At 39.7% G+C, this 17,334-nt stretch overlaps 1 protein-coding gene across 2 annotated transcripts; it reads left to right on the top strand.

The window, feature by feature from the left end:
• Positions 1-9,804: 9,804 nt before the first annotated feature.
• Positions 9,805-16,584, top strand: LOC137949651 (squamosa promoter-binding-like protein 15). 2 transcript variants are annotated; one of them, XM_068795769.1, is made up of 11 exons: positions 9,805-9,967; positions 11,035-11,733; positions 12,270-12,463; positions 12,543-13,393; positions 13,607-13,681; positions 13,792-13,899; positions 13,986-14,103; positions 14,370-14,505; positions 14,619-14,763; positions 14,869-15,468; positions 15,592-16,584. In XM_068795769.1, the coding sequence occupies exons 2-11, from the start codon at positions 11,108-11,110 to the stop codon at positions 16,012-16,014; spliced, it is 3,276 nt and encodes a 1,091-aa protein (XP_068651870.1). In that variant the 5' UTR covers positions 9,805-9,967; positions 11,035-11,107; the 3' UTR covers positions 16,015-16,584. The 2 variants fall into 2 exon arrangements, with proteins under 2 accessions (XP_068651870.1, XP_068651869.1); XM_068795768.1 differs by having other exon boundaries at positions 9,805-10,731.
• The last annotated feature ends 750 nt before the right edge of the window (positions 16,585-17,334 follow it).

Raw genomic sequence — 17,334 nt, 5'->3', positions numbered from 1 at the left:
TCTACCTCTAAAACAACTTGTTGAAGTTGATACCTTACAGTGTAGCCCATTGGCTCTAGGTCTTATTTTTAGGACCACTCAAAACGCTTTGATTTATTGCGAGACGACAGCCAAAAATGTTCCACAAGTACTTCCACATTCTTCAAAGAGGACAAACTGTAGCTTAAACTGTATTTCACATTTTCACTACAAACTATGTTTAGAATGAAATACAGATTTAAGTAAATTAAAGAAGCCCGTTAAAAAATTTCAAAGTAAGAAAATAAAAAAAATACATTTATATGAACCAACAATCTGCCCATGTCTATGTGCAAGATTTTTATTGTACACACTTTATATTACTCACAAGAGAAGAAACGGTTTTCCTATAATCTTTTAGGGTCTGTTTAAAACCCCTAAAAAAAAATTGATTTCTTTTCTCTTGTTTGGATACCCATGGAAAATAAGAGAAAAAACAAAAGAGAATTGTAGTTTCTCTTGCTTGGATGCACAAGAAAAATAAAAAAGAAAATTGAATTTTTATTTCATTCAACCAAGTTGGAAAAGTATTTAGTCAACTCATGATATATAACTCTTTGATCATATGTAACTTATTTCTTGCTTATTTCTTGCCTCCCAAAAGGATCAATCAGTTTATCTAGGGATTGATTGTTATTTCAATTTTAATCATTTTTTTATTTTTTGATCCATCCATGTTGTGGATATTGTGTATCCTAAATTTAACATTTATCTATTGTAGTTTCCTCATAATGCACATCCGAGGAAAAAGCATGCACCTCACTTTCGTCAACATCCACACTCACTTCCAACTTCGCCACCACTACCTCCATTTTGATCAGTACAAAAACCTACAACAGAGGCCCCACACTAAGATTCACAAGCAAGCTGTTTTTTTAGATTGATTCATCCATTCATGGCTACACTTGAAGGATTGAAATAATATTTACTGGTACCACCGTGTTGGTCATGTGTTAGGTAGAAGGAAGCGTTGTGCTTTCCTCTCGAATTAACAACTAAAAAGGGATGGCAGTACTGTGCCACAACTGTGATTCGATCTCACCCAAATGAACAATCGGAATGTGGCGCATTTTGTGTCATCACCGACTGCATGGGTTGGACATATATTGGTATCAGGGGTAGGGATTCATTGAAGCAGGCATGATCAATGTTGCCAGATTGAGGAACTACTCATTAAAAAAGAGAAAAGCAAAACAAATAAACACCATCTGTCCGACTCGGATGGGCTAGTGATGGTTCAGATATTTGCTTTTCATGTACTACCTTGTAGGAAGGGGTGGCATCAAGTCGAGCCAAGCTCGAACCTGCATATGTTCGATCTTGGCTTGATCTAGATGCTTCGAAGTTGAGCTCAAGCTCGAGCTCAACCTTGAGCTTGAAATTGGAATCGATCTCGAGCCCAAAATTTTTATCCGAATTTGAGTTCGAGCTCAAGCTGGCTATGAGCTCCAACCTACATTTAAAATTATAAAAATATAAAAAATTTACAAAAAAAATATATATATTTGATGAACGTAGTATCATTGAATTGCAAGCTATCATAGAGGAGTCCAAGGTTTTGTAATGGAGCATACTAGTGTATAAAAGCCACCTAATAGACCTCAAAGAAAGAGCAAACACCTCCATCAATAGTGTTTTTCTATTGCCATCCAACAATATTAGATGTTGAGGGATCCAACCCAAAAGGGTTGAACAACCGATCATCTTAGAGGTTTGAGGTAAATATGCTAACAAGTCGAGATTAAAAAATCTCGAGTTTGGCTTATTATACTTTACGAGCCTTATTTCAAGTTTGAGCTCGAGCCAAACTCAAGTAAAAAGTAAACTGAGCCGAGTTCAAATGGTTGGTGAGTTGATCCCACTCCTACTTGTAGGTTATGTTTTTAACTGTTTTTTGTTTTTCTTTTCCTTGAAAAAAGTGAAATGCATACAATGAGCAATAGTGGAGATCCTTGACCATGACTACAATCATCAAGAACAACTTCCAAGGTCAACCCAGGTACGTCTTCACGTCATCGAGATCCTCGATTACAGTGATTCTACAATGGTGAAAAATTGAACAAGTTATAAGGCTCTATCAGATTTTCCTTGAGCAACAATTTTGTTTGGATGGTTTCCTCTCGGTTTGTAGACACTTATGCAGTCATGAAAAACAACCATGACAACATCACTTGAGATAAGATATATGGAGTCATAGATATCACATTGTTTATAAAACTGACGGTAGAGCTTGGTGTAGATATTACATTTTGCTAAGCCTCAAGAGAGTATGAAATCATTTGATTTCATACAAACTCAGGGTGGAAATTAGATTTTTACTGGGTCACTGAACCGTGAGGTTAACTTACTATCTTGTGATAAAGGATGAAGTTTGTATTTTGGAGTAAATTTAGGGAAACTTAAACTTAGACCAACCCCTAAGTTCTTTCTCTATCTTCCCTTTAGTCATTACTAGTTGCCACTAGCCAGAGAAGACAGGTGAGAGTCCATCTGCAAAAACTGCAAAAAACCAATTAACGCAGGGACGATGCGGTTACAGATGAGGAGAGTAATCCATCCTACTACTCGCTAGTTCCAACTGTGAAATTTAAAGAGTTTGCGTTGCAGACATGAGACAGTTGTTTGGTCCATAATTTGTCAATAACTGACGAAGACACAATCGTCACAGTCAACAGTACTAGGAGAAAAAAAAAACTAAATAGGAAACAACCAATGGATTTCGACTCTCCCAAAGTCCAGAAGCGGTGAAGGGATAGAACGGGACATGTTACATCCGTCCTTCATGTTGGAAGATGGGTCCAACCCCACATGACCAAGGAAGTCCACATATCCAAGTGTGTTGGAAGATGGGCTCATGCCCATAAGATATGGACCCACCATGATAACACGAGTTGGTGGGACCCACCATGATCACGTGAGATGGAATTATGAGTCTTAGACAAGAAGAAGTCTTATAGAGCTACAATTATTATGGAAGGACGTCTCACAGAAGAGTGTCAGTTTAGAGGTGTTTTAGTCATGTTAGTCTTCTATTTATATTGGGTTATTTAATTATGTTAGGACTTATCTTTCAGTGTTAGAGTTTGGGTGTAATTGGGATAAAGGTAGTTTAGTTGTAATTGAACTCTACTACATTCCTCTATTATAAATAGTGGTTCATATAATTTGATTACAATAAGTCAATGAAGTATTTTTCTTTTCCTTAAATTCAACAGTTCAGTAGTTTCAACTATCAATTCTCCACGTGTTGATCCATCTAACTTGAAAGACCCCTTTTTTCTCTCTCGATTTCGTTCAGGTTAGAGCCAACGTCTCTTGTTTTCCTTCTCTTTGTTCTCGATGGATTTTTTGCCTTTACGTCGAGAATTTTTATGTTGTTGATTAATCTGTTGTAGGAAGCACGTCTAATCTAGTACCTTTCTAGCTGTTTTTGTGCTTTTTGTTTCTTTTCTGGGTTCTTACTTTCTACCATTTGCTTCTCTTTTTCCCAATCGGTTATACATCTTGGTTTTTTTTTTATCTACTCCTGTTTATTTCCCACCTTATTTCTCTTTCCTTTGTTTTTTTTTTTTTTTTTGTCTAGGGTGTTTAGACTATTGATCTTCCTTCATTTTCTAAAACCAAATCCCATATTGCTTCTTTTACAATATGGGTTTTCCTTGTTTTATGTTTGTTGTTTCTCATTCCGTGTGTCCTGTTTGCTTGATTCACTAGTTTTTCCAATTCTTAACTTCTTGATCTCTAAATTTTGACACCTTTTTCAGTCTAGTGTATTTTACTTTATCTTCATGCTTCTTGACATTTTCTCTTCATTTTCTAACAGTCCTTTTTTATTAGAATTGACAACATATTTCTTTGTTTTTCATCATGTAGTTGTTTCTCACATTTCCTGCCTATTTTGTCTTGATGTGTTGTCAAACTAATTTATCTCTTTTATTATAATCTCCACACATTTTGAGTGACCGCGAGCTCCATGGTGAGAATTCCATCCTGAAAAGAAAGAGAAAGAAAGGGAGGGGGAAGGAGAAGAGAAAGAGGAGGGGAGGTGCAGAGAGAAGTTGGAGAGAGGGAGAGAAGGAGAGAAAAGTGACTGTAGATGGGCGAGTGTATTGACACACGAAGGGTAGGTAGTTTTCTGGCTCGTCGGTTGAGGAGGATAGAAAGGTATAAGATATCAAATATGCCCGATAAAACTTATTTTACCCCTTTCTATTTCTTTTCTTTTCTCTTGGAATTCTATCATTTTAATATACAAAATATTATAACTAAGAGAAAAACTATATTTATCTCTCATTTTCTTTTCTCTGTATGATTATCTGCTACCAAACAACAGAAAATCACTTTCTTCCTCTTTTTTTCTTTTTTTTTTTTCTGTGGTTTCCAAACAAACCCATAGAGAACCCTTGTAATTAGGTTTCTATTTCGAATTGCTGCACTATTTGTAAACATTGTTACAAAATAAATCTTAAATTTGGACATGTTAGAGCCAGTTAGGGAATAGGAGGGTTAGATTTGCTAGTGCATACATGTACTAGCAAGCCTGAACTCGTGAGTATATCTTTACCAACATTGTAACTGCCAATCAAACTAAGGATTGAAAATGAACATATACAAGGAAACTTTGTGGTAGTTTATACAACATCCTTAGGCTTTCAATCCAAAATACCACAAACCAATAACTTTCCCTGCTTGATCTTTTATGAATAGACGATACGGTGTTGCTTGTTGGATTCTTTGATTCTTATTATAAGGGAAAAAGTTTAAAAAATTATGGATAGATTGACATAAAATAATTTTGGTTGGTATGATACAGTTCCAAGATTGAAGGACATATGCTCTAACAGAGTGGTTGGAGAATGCCCGGCTCTTTTAGTCCCGAAACGAGAGATATACAGAAAGTTTATATATTACTAATCCTTTTAAATAGAATATTTAACGCGTTTTCAATATCACGGGTAAGCTTTTTGTATGATGCTGCCATGTCAACTGTTCCTCTTGTCTCACCTTGGGCATTCTGGCAAGAGCAGATGGAGGGACGTCTGTCCTTCATTCTCCTCTCGTCTGTAAGCATGAAGGGACGTGTCTCCTTTCTATACTGTCAAAAGCGTCAATTAGGCGGCGAAGTAAATGTTTTAAAAAAGTGACCGACGTAGGTAAAACATTTTATTTGGTGCGAGTACACGTACTAGATTTACTTGACATTATTTAATTTATTATATTCTTGTACGATCCGTTAATACTTAATATTCTTGCTCTATCGCCGATACCCTTCTGCGGACTGCCGACTTTCGACCGTCTTTTGCGCAACTAGTTCAGCCGTCGCATGTCAGGTGGATGCCCTTGGCAAACCCCATAATCGGACACGTTGGACACTCAATGCATCACCTCCTTTTCCGCGACCAAATGGCTGCTTTCCTCGTGGACCCCTTCTCCGTGTCTTTTCTTCCGTCTCCTTCTTCCAGCCTCCAAGGTTAACTGAATGCGGTCTTCCAGTGTCCGGTTTCCAGAATCCACAAGCCAGCGAACCCGTCAATATCTCTTTCCTTAACCTTACACGTGGGTCTATTATCCTTTCCGAACCCACAGCCCCACAACATCGTCCTTCGCTCCATCTCGTCCCATTGCAGTACTAGAATTCTAGGACAAGTAACCCATACACTTCCCCTTACTCATCCTTATTAGTAGATTGAGTGTTTTCTTCACCAAATTAGTCCAAAACGGAATAACCTGCGTACGCTGCATTCAAATGATCTCACACGATAACCTACGAAATGCTACAATAAGTTTTGCAGCCATTTTGTCTCCATTACTTCCACGTGTTACGTATAGCGCGAGCCTACCGTCATGGCAAATAGTCGCCGGCGCAAAACTTTTTTTTTTGCAGCGGTGGCTGACTGGCGGAGCTTCTGTGTTTAAAAGTAAACCGTCCGATCACACAGAAACGAAAGAAATTGAGACAGTTCGATGCGTCTTGCGCATTCAGGGCTTACCAGTACGGTCGGGCACTTTACACGGCTGAGATTTCTGGGACAACGTGCGTCCGTACCGTTTGGTAAAAGTGACTGTATTCGGAAGCGATTTAATAATGCAGGAATGAGACGACTCACAGCTGGCCTTTCCGGACGGTGAAAGTGACTCCTTGGAGCACGGTCTGTCAGCCACTCGCCACGCGTGGTTCCACTTCCACCAACTGCCCGAACTCGTGATATCCCGGACTTCCGCTTCCCGGTGTGAAAGTTAACGAGTACTCCTGTGGCCTCGCCGCTTGCCTTGCCTTATTCCAGGAATAAATTTTAATTAAATCAAAATGCGGATTCTGTTAGATTATGACATTTTTCATTCGTGCTTTTAGGGGGATGGGCCGGACAATTTTGTCTACTTTTATTGTTATTAGGCCGGCGCTAAAGGGCGTTCGTGCCGGCGCATTTCGGTTCTTGAATATTTTCCAGTGTTTCAAATGACCCCCGGCTATTTGGTCGTGCCAGGGATTTCTTGTTCACTGTGCGGATCTGCCGATTTCCGCGTCAACAACCACGGCGGGATCGGGCAGATAAGGCGCGAGAAGATGAGGACCGACCAGGGAAACTTCCTCTTTACACTTTACAAGGTGCTGATGGTCTCTCATTCCGTGCGTCTGAGCTGGTCACACCGTCACCCCAAAATTACCTCCAGGCTTCACTTTTCAACCCCGACACCCACTTTCGTCCACTGCAAAGTGGCGCCGTTTCTGGCACTTCACGCATTTTTTTTCCGAACGGGTCCCCTTGACCCCTTCCCCCCATTGCCAATATCCGCTACAGGCCGACCGACATAGACCTTGGTAAATTCGTAATTCGTAACGGCTGATGTGTCAGAACTTCCTCAGGCACAAAACCGGGGCGAACCGCGAGCCATGGATTTGGTGGCATTTCCAAAGTTACTATATAGGGACTGTTTTAAGGATGACGTTTAGGGAAGAGGCCGACTCGAATCTGATATTCATTATTCTGAGGTGCGACTCGTGTCACATTTGAGACAGAGATCATAAATCACTGCCAAGATAATCTGGTTACCATTAATTTCTTGATAATGAACAATTAATCTCGTAATGCGGTAGTGTTGATGCAGACCCCTCCCGAAATCATGTCCAAATTCTGGTTTTCAATTAAATCTGTTCTTCTCCCTAACATGGGTATATTCGATACAATCTGCGTCAAGATGCCGCTCTATAATGACGAGTGAAATGAGGGAAGCAATTTCTTGGTTTTTTTTTTTTTGTCTTTTGCGGTTTTCTACGGGGTGGTTTTGTTTTACATTTTACGCTTTCTGCTCAAACACTCTGAATAATAAATGTGAATTAACGGACAAGAGCTAAAGGTGAACACGGAAATGAACTTTATTGTTGTAAAGATTGGAAAAGACAATTTGTTCCAGAGAGAGAAGAACATGGCATGTGTTGCACGAGAAAATCAATGGTATGTTAAGATGGTTTTTTCTTTTAGCTTAAGTGGACACTGTACTAAAATGGCAACTAATAAGCTGAACCTTTTATGACATTTACTTTTAGTAATTAAGCATTCGAATTTCGAATAGGAAATAATATACAAATTACAAATGGCAAATAAATAAATCATTTTCATGTAGACTTGGAGAGGAGGGAACTATAGTCATTGGCAACACTTTGTCATATATATGTGTATGTGTAGGAGTGACATTCTAATGTGTTATCTATATTGGTATGATATTGTCCACTTCAGGCATAAACCTTCATAGATTTGCCCCAAAATAGTCTCATACTATTGGAGATAGTATCTACACTTATATATCTAAGATATTTCCCACTTTTAACTAATGTGAAACTTTGGTCGTATACCCAACAATTTTGCATTATTGTATATCATATAGTTGCCTATATCTTCCATCACAATTGCAAAATATTAAATCGCCCCAAGATTTTAAAATGACTTTAAGTTCCAAACTAAGAAAGGGAACAAGATTTATTGGCTATATATTAGATAATTTAAATTTATACAATCTATCCTTGCTTGCTTGAAATGAAAATTGTTACACATGTCTTTTTTTGGATATTAAAAAATTGTAAAAGGTCTGCTATATGTATTATTTTTAGAACGCACCAATAGTTTCACTCGCATTTTCTAGGTTTGTTACAAAATATTTTTGTAGAAAAAGTGATTTTCTTTCTTATTTTATTTTCGACCCCAAAAAATCCACTTATTAAATAAGAGAAAAAATAATTTTTTTCTCTTATTTTATTTCCTCTCAATAAGTCTATGTTACCAACCAACAAAAAATACATTTATCTCCTGTTAGGGTTTATTTGGAACTCCTATAAAAGAAACTAAAAGAAAATAAAAGGAGAAAAAAAGTGATTTTCTATTGTTTGGTTAGAGAGAACTAGGGAGAGAAAAGATAAATGACAGAGAAATATAGTTTATCTTTTACTTATAATATTTTTCATCTTAAATGATGAAATTTAAAGAGAAAAAAAATAAAAAAGGGTAGAGAATACTTTAATCATCAAAATTTTAAAATATTAATATTTCTTTATTTTTTATTTTCCACGTGTATCCAAACAAGAGAAACTATATTTCTCTTTCATTTTCCATGGACATCCAAACAAGAGAAAAGAAATATCTTTTCTTTCGTTTTCTCTCTCTTTATTTTCTTTTCTTTTCTTTGTATATTTAACTAGAATGGTTAATATTTGATGGATTTAACGCTACAAAAATTAATACGTGTAATCAAATTAATGCTAGAAAAATTATACAACAAAAAAAGAAAAAACCAACTGCAATTCAGTAATTCATGCAAAAAAAAAAAAGGAGAAAAATGGATTTTAACTTATAAAGACTAGGTACAAGTTACCGTGTGACGGGAGCACTATTGGAATCTTAAGGCTTGAAGCGTACCGAGAGATATTGGTTACCAGAGTTAGCTCAAAACGTGCTAGAAGAAATTCTGTTTTATGGATGTAAGACGAGAAGAAATCAAACCAGCTATGTATGTGAAAGAGAAGGGAGGCCGGAATGGTCCCGCGTCAACTGTATCCCGTAAGAGTCCGGGAGGCGACATTTCCCTATCAACGGCTCGTGCCGAACCAAACCACATGGTGCCACCGGGGAATGGCCTGGTGGTGCGTAAAATCAACCGGACCTGAGCGACCTAGCCACATGCAAATATCTCTTGCTTTCATTTTTCATGGCCGCGAGAATAATATCGAACGACGTACTCTTTATGTTTGCTTTTTCTAACTCTGCATTTTGATTAATTGATTCCCCGCAGCAGGGCAGTGGTGCTTGCAGAAGACGTGCGAACAATGAAAACTTAGAAAAGTCGCCCATGTGATGAAGCAGGCCTTTGTTGATGTCCTTCTTCTCTTCCCGGTCGTACACCAACATGTTCCGACTTTGCCTTTGCCCCTTTCACGTACATCTAATGTATGATGCACTTCGGGTTTTTTTTTTACCCGGGGGGAGGGTGTTTTGGTAACTGGACATGCTTAGATAGATAGCATCGTTGTGAAAGGGCCGAAAGGGCTTCTACCGTCACTCACAAGTCACAGAGGTCGCGAGAGGGGAAAGAAACGAGAGGGACGCGCGGGGAAGCCGACGAAGCTGCTGTGAGAGCGATCCCATCCACAACGCGTGAGGGCTTTTTCGTCACTTGGTCCAGAGATCCGCGGGGGTCATTTTGTCTGTGGTCGAGGGCCCTTTATGTCATTTCGTCTCGCCTTTTCGACAAGGTGGGTTGTGATCTGGTAAGCTATCACCGCTGGGTCGTCCTTGACCTTTCTGTTTAACAGGACGGAGGCGAGAAGGGCATGAAATAAAGCAGCGGAGATCAGAGAGAAAGAGAAGTGTGCTGGAAATTCCTTGCTTACAGCCGCGAAATAATTGAAGGGGTCCTCGATACTTCCTCGGCTTTCTCCACTGATCGGTGATGATCTCAGGTCCGGTACTGGGAAAAAAATATTTTCCGCGCGAAATTATTTTTGTGTCAAAAGTGGTAGACAAGTAGTGGAGATGAAGAAGAAAACCTAACAGGCGGAGAACGAAACTTCAATCTCTTTTTTCTTGTCTGTGAATGCTCCAAATCTCTGGACGATATCGGCTTTGGCTCGGCAGATCTGTTTTTCATCTCCAGATCTGTTGGTTTCCGAAATGAATCATCGGATTTCCGTAAATGATTTCGTTTCGTTCCGGTTTATGAGGATTTCAGGTAAAATACAGTTTAGGATTGAGAAGTAGCAGTTGCTGGTAGCTGCAACTGAATTTCAGAGCAGCCACAGGTGTAATCGACACACAGCGACTTTCAGCGCATAGTCTTCCAAAGACTGTCACAAATATTATTGTTTTCAGCGAGATACATACACTGTTAATTTCCTGTTCTTTGTTTGACGTGTTCGAGGGGGGAGAGTGTTGGAATATTGAAAAAGTACCTTTGAGCGACGAACTCCTCGTGGCCGTGGAGCCTGGGAGTCAAGCTCGTGCTGTACTTGAATTTGGTGATGAAGTTTGAAGGCGAAAACCATGTAATTTTGAATTTGTTGTATTTTGGTAAGTTTCAGACAGTTCAGTTCCGATTTTCAAGTCGTGCGATCAAGATTCACTCTGGATTGGGAGTTTTCTGGTGACGAACATGGGAAAGAACTCTGGAAATCCTTAAGACGTATCTTTATCTTGTGGTTCTAGGAAACTGCTGGAAGAACATTTGGTAATCTCGTTATGTATTTCTTTCAGTGAACTTATTTTGCATCTGATTTATCTTGGGACACACGAGCAAAGCAATATTATAAAAAAATTGGAGTTAAAAGGGACAGTAAATATGGAGTAGGGCACTCATGAAGCAATAGTTCTAAACTAGGTTTTTGAACCAAGGAAACTTTTTCTTGTTTTGTTCTGCGTATGTTGTTTCATATGTCTTCTCGTTCTTGTTCTTGTTCTTCTCCTTTTTCTTCTTCCTTGTTTTCATTAATTTCTGATTTTTCTTTGTTATGTTTGTAAAATTTTGGTGCAGTCGGAGTCACGGGTGTTGTACGTCCCGAAAAAGTTTTTTCTTCTTAAGATTTGTACTGTCGGGTTTGTGAAAAATGGAAGGAGAGGTAAGCGCCCAAGTGGCGCCTCCGATTTTGATCCATCAGGCGCTTCCCGGTCGCTTCTGTGAAGCGCCAACGATGACAAGAAAACGCGATTTGCCTTGGCAAAACCATCATTTTCCGCAGCAGCAAAATTTCAATCTCCAGCAGCAAGCGTCTCTTCGGTTTAACTCCGCCTATCAAAACCCTAGAAGTAACTGGAACCCCAGGGTTTGGGACTGGGACAGTGTAATGTTCGTTGCAAAGCCCTCTGTTGACGCCGAAGAGCTCCAACTGGGAACAGCGAGTTCTGTCGAGATAGAGCAGAAAAAGAAAGCGGACGAAATCTTGAAGCCTTCAGTTTTGAAGAAGGGCAAAATGGACGATAGTGAGAATCTTACGCTGAAGCTTGGAGGCAGTACTTATGCTCCTGATGAACCTGTGGTTAGACCCAGCAAGCGGGTCCGATCTGGATCCCCTGGAGGTGGGGCCTTTCCGATGTGTCAGGTAGACGACTGCAAAGGAGATTTGTCGAATGCAAAAGATTACCACCGGAGGCATAAGGTTTGTGAGCTTCATAGCAAAACGACCAAGGCTTTTGTAGGCCAGCAGATGCAGAGATTCTGTCAGCAGTGTAGCAGGTAAGCAACGTCTCATTCACATTTTAATATATATGACACTACACTAGTGGATGGAACTTAACTCGGGATTTTGTTTGGCTGATTATTGAACTGTTGTTTGTTTCTCTGTTTCGTTTGTTTCAACTCATGAACTTCATTTTGTTCAGTTATATCTCTGGTTGAGTTGTTTTTGACGTCTTTACTATTAATAAGACCTTAATGTTTTTCAAAACAAAAAAATCCTATTGCTTTGGCTTTATCATTTGGGATCTGGCATTCTGATTCTAATTTTGTGGTTTGTGTTAACTTACGTTTTCTCCAACAACGGGGCCTTGGATGGCCCATTTTGTTTCTGGAAAATTGATTGAAATAGGTTTCTTCAATCTCCTTTTAAACCAAAAAAGGAAAAGGGGTGTATGATTTATTTAATTGGATGGAAATGTGCTTCTACTTTCCTTTTAATATTGCGGATTGTGGAGTCTATGGCTCCACAAGATGTGTTTGCTGGGCGAGTTTCCATATTTCTGGAAATGAAAAGAGCTTTCTCCATTTTTCAGGTTTCATCCTCTCTCAGAATTTGATGAAGGGAAAAGGAGCTGTAGACGCAGACTTGCTGGACATAATCGGCGAAGGAGGAAAACCCAACCTGATGATGTTTCTTCAAGGCTGTTGCTTACAGGAAACCGGGAAAACAATGCCGGTGGAAATTTAGATATTGTCAATTTGCTAACTATTTTAGCACGCCTGCATGGTAAGGGTTCTTCTTTGGTGCTAAAGTGGTATCATTTTGTCTTTTGCAGGCATATTGATATTTGAGTGTGTAATTGCAGGGAATAATCTAAACAAAACTGCCAATGACTCCTCTATACCTGATAGAGATCGTCTCATCCAGATTCTTAGTAAGATAAACTCATTACCTGTCTCCTCTGAATCCACCATCAGGTCATCTGTGACAGAAAAGTTTGACCTGAATCTGTCACATTCTGTGCAAGCTTCTTCTGAGCATCCAGTGAAAGCCAATGGGAACACCTCTGCTCCCTCCACTGTGGACATGCTAGCCGTTCTTTCTGCTGCATCAGCAGCGTCTTCCCCTGATGCACTTGCAATCCTTTCTCGTGGAGGCACTGAAATTGGTGCAGAGGATAGAAGAAAGCAAAATGGTCTTGACAAGGACAATGGCCTCAATGTGCAAAAAAATCTTAGTGCAGGATTTGCACCAACAGGAGTGGATAGGATTAATACATTGTTTCCAAATTCAGCAGCGGCTTCTGAGTGTCCTGTCCAAGAGACACATTCAGCTTTACCCTTGCAATTGTTTAGTTCTTCACCTGAGGATGACAGTCCTCCAAAATTTGCCACAGCTAGGAAATATTTCTCCTCAGACAGCAGTAATCCTATTGATGAGAGGTCTCCTTCATCTTCTCCTCCTGTTGTACAGAAATTGTTCCCTCTACATTCTGCTAAACATGAGAGGATGTCCATCTCTAGAGATGATAGCAAAGAAGACAATATGGTGGTTGAGGCCAGTACTGATCCGGGAAGGGTTCCACCTTTAGGACTTTTCAAAAGTTTAAATGGAAGGTCAGAAAATAGTACTGCTTCAAATCCACCCTACCAGGCAGGCTATACTTCCTCATCCGGCTCAGATCACTCACCATCAAGTTCAAACTCAGATAGCCAGGTAATGCATCGTTGTCAGTCTGATTCTTGTTTTTGTGCTGTCGGTCTGTTCCTCTTTCTGGTGCGCATAACTTGTAACAGAAAGACTAGTAGGAAGGATTAGGGCAGTGATTTATTTCATTCCTGACAGATTGACAATGACAGCTAGCCTAATGCAGTCCTGTTATTTGTGCTGTAAACTTATAATTTGACTAGTCTATGTGTTCTTGTTCAGGACCGGACTGGCAGAATCATTTTTAAACTTTTTGACAAGGACCCTAGTAATTTTCCAGGGACTCTGCGGACACAGGTAGGATGGTTGGAAAGACTGCATGTTAAGTTAATGCTTTTGGTAAGCTTAATGATGCAATGACTTTTTTTAAGAAGTTCAGTCTTATTTATATCGATCTTTTGTTTCAGGTCTTGAATTGGCTTTCACATATCCCATCTGAGATGGAGAGTTATATCAGACCTGGTTGTGTTGTTCTCTCTGTCTATGTGTCAATGCCTACTATTGCTTGGGAGGAAGTGAGTGCTATTTTTTGATTAATCAGAGGGAAAGAATGCATCAAGTATTCTTGTAATTGATTGTTGTATGTATGTGTGTTTTACAGTTTCAAGAAGATCTACTCCACCGTGTTGGTTCACTGATAAAGGATTCAGATTCTGACTTCTGGAAGAGTGGCAGGTTTTTGGTACAAACAGATAGGCAGCTAGCATCACATAAAGATGGTAAGTTGATTAGCTTTCATATCTGTTGTCACCCCAGAAGAAATGGTTCCATGGTGTGAGAAACGGTTCCATATCTATTTCATTTTTCTAAAAAAATAGTCAGTTTTTTTCTCTTGATACTTGTAATAATGTGCTTAGAGCTATGTAAAAGATGGTTTAGTCTATGCATTATCATCAATTTGAAACAAGTTACAATTATGTACCATTTTTTCAAGCTTTATTGATGTGCAATATTTCTGATGTTTTGCTCTTGAAATAAACTTCAGGGAAGATACGGTTATGTAAATCTTGGAGAAATTGGAGTGCTCCTGAACTACTCTCTGTGTCACCTCTAGCTGTTGTTGCTGGGCAGGCAACATCTCTGGTTTTGAGAGGTCGAAATTTGACAGTTCCTGGTACCAAGTAAGTGAAACAATATCTTAATTAGATGCTCCCTCTCTCTCTCTCTCTCTCTCTCTCTCTCTCTCTCCACCCCCATCAGCATAAGTAATAAACAAAATTTGATTCTCTTTCAGAATTCATTGCACATTTAAGGGAGGATACACATCAAAAGAGGTTTCAGGAGGTGCATATGCTGCTACTATTTATGATGACTCAAGTATCGAGAGTTTTGATTTTCCTGGTGGAATTCCCTATGATTTTGGACGCTGTTTCATAGAGGTATCAAATTTTTAAAAAAGGAGTTGTTTACTTTGTATTAGATAGCGATTCAGGAGTGATGCTATGATCTTTATTTCATTCTCTTGCTAATTGCCTTGGGTGTAGGTAGAGAATGGCTTCCAAGGAAATAGCTTTCCTATAATAGTCGCAGATGCGTTAATTTGCCGAGAACTTAGTACCCTTGAAGCCGAGTTTGAGGATGGTGCCAGGATGGAAGATAACATTTCAGAAGACCAAGTTCAGTTCATTGGGCAGTCAAGGTCAAAGGAGGATGTACTGCACTTTCTAAATGAACTTGGGTGGCTCTTCCAGAGGCGCGCATCTAAAAGTCTCACCATAAAAGATTTCTCTCTTACTCGGATCAAGTATCTTTTCACATTTTCTGTTGAGAGGGATTGGTCAGCACTCGTCAAGATGCTACTTGACATCCTTGTGGAAGGAAATCCTGAGTTTGACCTCTTATCAATGGAATCGCTGGAAATCCTATCAGAAATCCATTTGTTGAACCGTGCAGTGAAGAGGAAGTGCAAGAAGATGGTTGATTTGCTTGTCCACTACTATGTAAGCTGTAGTTCGGATGCCTCAAAGAAGTATCTCTTCCCTCCTAATCAAGCAGGTCCAGGTGGTGTCACACCTTTGCACTTGGCTGCTTGCACCCAAGGTTCAGAGGAGACTGTTGATGCACTAACAAATGACCCCCAAGAGGCAAGTATTTTGCCTAATAAGAAGCTTATTCGTTCCTTGAAGCCATTGAAATCCTGGCCAGCGAAAGTTGCCCACTTATTTATGTACTGTTCTGATTTTTTCTTGTTTTCTTTTCTTATTCAGATTGGTTTGAACTGCTGGACGTCTCTTTTAGATGCAAGTGGGCAGTCTCCGCAAATGTATGCATCAGCAAGAAGTCACCATTCATACAACCATCTTGTGGCTAGAAAGCTTGCAGACAGGAGAAATGGTCAGGTGTCAATAGCAGTTGATGCAGATACTTCCTTAGACCAGTCATGGATAGTACCCGAGCCAGATAAACCGACAGTACAGCTTTCCCAAGTAAAGTCCTGTAGTCAATGTGCAATATCAATGACCAGGCGGCGTATTCCAGGTGCTCAAGGCCTACTTCACCGCCCCTATGTACACTCAATGCTTGCAATTGCAGCCGTCTGTGTCTGCGTTTGTTTGTTGTTTAGAGGCTTGCCGCAGATCGGTTCCATAGCTCCATTTAAGTGGGAGAATGTTGGGTATGGTTCGTTTTGAATGGGGGATGAAAATTCATTCTGGGCGTCAGGTTTCTGCAGTAAGCTGCATACTGGAGGCGAGGACATTTGGTTCTCAAAATGTTTAAGTTATTAAAGGTGTGATATGGTCCATATGTGCTGAAAGACGGATTCTTGGGGTTGTCAAGAATGGCATTTTTACTAGAGGAGAGGATCTAAAGCAGAACAGTAGAAACCGTGGAGAAATGGAAGATGCTCAGAGGCATCATTCGTTTGGAAGGCCCTCATGTTACTTTTTTGGTTGTTGCAACTAACAGAGCGGGCAAAGGAGGAGAAAACAGCGGGGAAACTACTCTTTAAGACGAGCGGTTGAAGATGCCCAGGGGAACGATCAGGGTAGGACACAACGAGGACATTTCGGAGTTTTACGCTTCGCTACTGTTTTCTCTTTTAGTCTTTGTTACTGGCGGGCGGGTTGGCAGCGAAGATAGGTTACCCGTTGGATTTTGTCACATATAAAATTAGATATAAGCCGGCAAGAACAATATTTATATAGGGAAATATTTATTCAATGTGTTGAAAAACAATAAATCAAATATTTCATGATTAACATTTTCCTTCTATGCCTTTTGTTGGGCAAAGCCAGTCGAACGGACCCAGCTTCCAAGCAACGGGAAGAAGTACGCGAAGGGGCCTGGGAGGGCTTTTTAACTTGGGTGCCTGAAGTGATACTGTATTATTGTTAATTACTTTTTGAAGTCAGCGTAGTGGACCTGGGAAAGGGCGGGTTCACACCTATGCTGGGTGATAAAGTGCCGGGTGAGGTGGTCCCTCCCCTACAAGAGTGGGGTATAACTGTTGGAGCGGTTTCCTTGTGACATGAGTAGAGGTGGCTTCGAATTGAGCCGGCTTGCGAGCAAATCAAGGTCTGGCCGTTCGGTATCTCTTGAGTTCGATATCCGAAATCGGCTCGTTTGAGTTAACACCTCGACGGAATCAAGGTTACGGTGAGTCGTGGGACACCTCTAATTCGCATTATTAAACAATTTTTACAACCTTATTCTAACATCCTACACAAAAGTAATGCAAATAAAAAACGTAAACAACAATCTAACCCCATTATTTGAGCAAATTTCAAAGACGTTTGGATTTGAATACATTCATGGTAGAGTTTAAAAATTTTGATATAACTTTTCTCTTTAAATTTGACTAGTTGTTTCTTGTTATTTCAATGATGATTGCAATTTCAATTGGTGGTACTATCGAACCCATATATGGTGAAAATATATATGTTTATAAAAAAAATACAAAACATAGTGCATCATATGATGATAAAAAAGTTTGACAAACCTTTCTACCA

This window comes from Aristolochia californica, unplaced genomic scaffold (assembly GCF_029961685.1).
Source record: "Aristolochia californica isolate CCGP_79_NKW_82.1479 unplaced genomic scaffold, dmAriCali1.0.hap1 SCAF_14, whole genome shotgun sequence".
Classification (NCBI taxonomy): domain Eukaryota; kingdom Viridiplantae; phylum Streptophyta; class Magnoliopsida; order Piperales; family Aristolochiaceae; genus Aristolochia; species Aristolochia californica.
Note: the sequence above shows the minus strand (reverse complement) of the source record. Positions and strands in the feature narration are given on the sequence as shown.

Excerpts from the sequence above, each read along its gene's own strand:
- LOC137949651 (XM_068795769.1), top strand. The coding sequence starts at position 11,108 with ATGGAAGGAGAGGTAAGCGCCCAAGTGGCGCCTCCGATTTTGATCCAT. Across the intron at positions 13,682-13,791 it reads CAGGGACTCTGCGGACACAG|GTCTTGAATTGGCTTTCACA; the intron begins GTAGGATGGTTG and ends CTTTTGTTTCAG. Across the intron at positions 14,506-14,618 it reads TTGACAGTTCCTGGTACCAA|AATTCATTGCACATTTAAGG; the intron begins GTAAGTGAAACA and ends ATTCTCTTTCAG.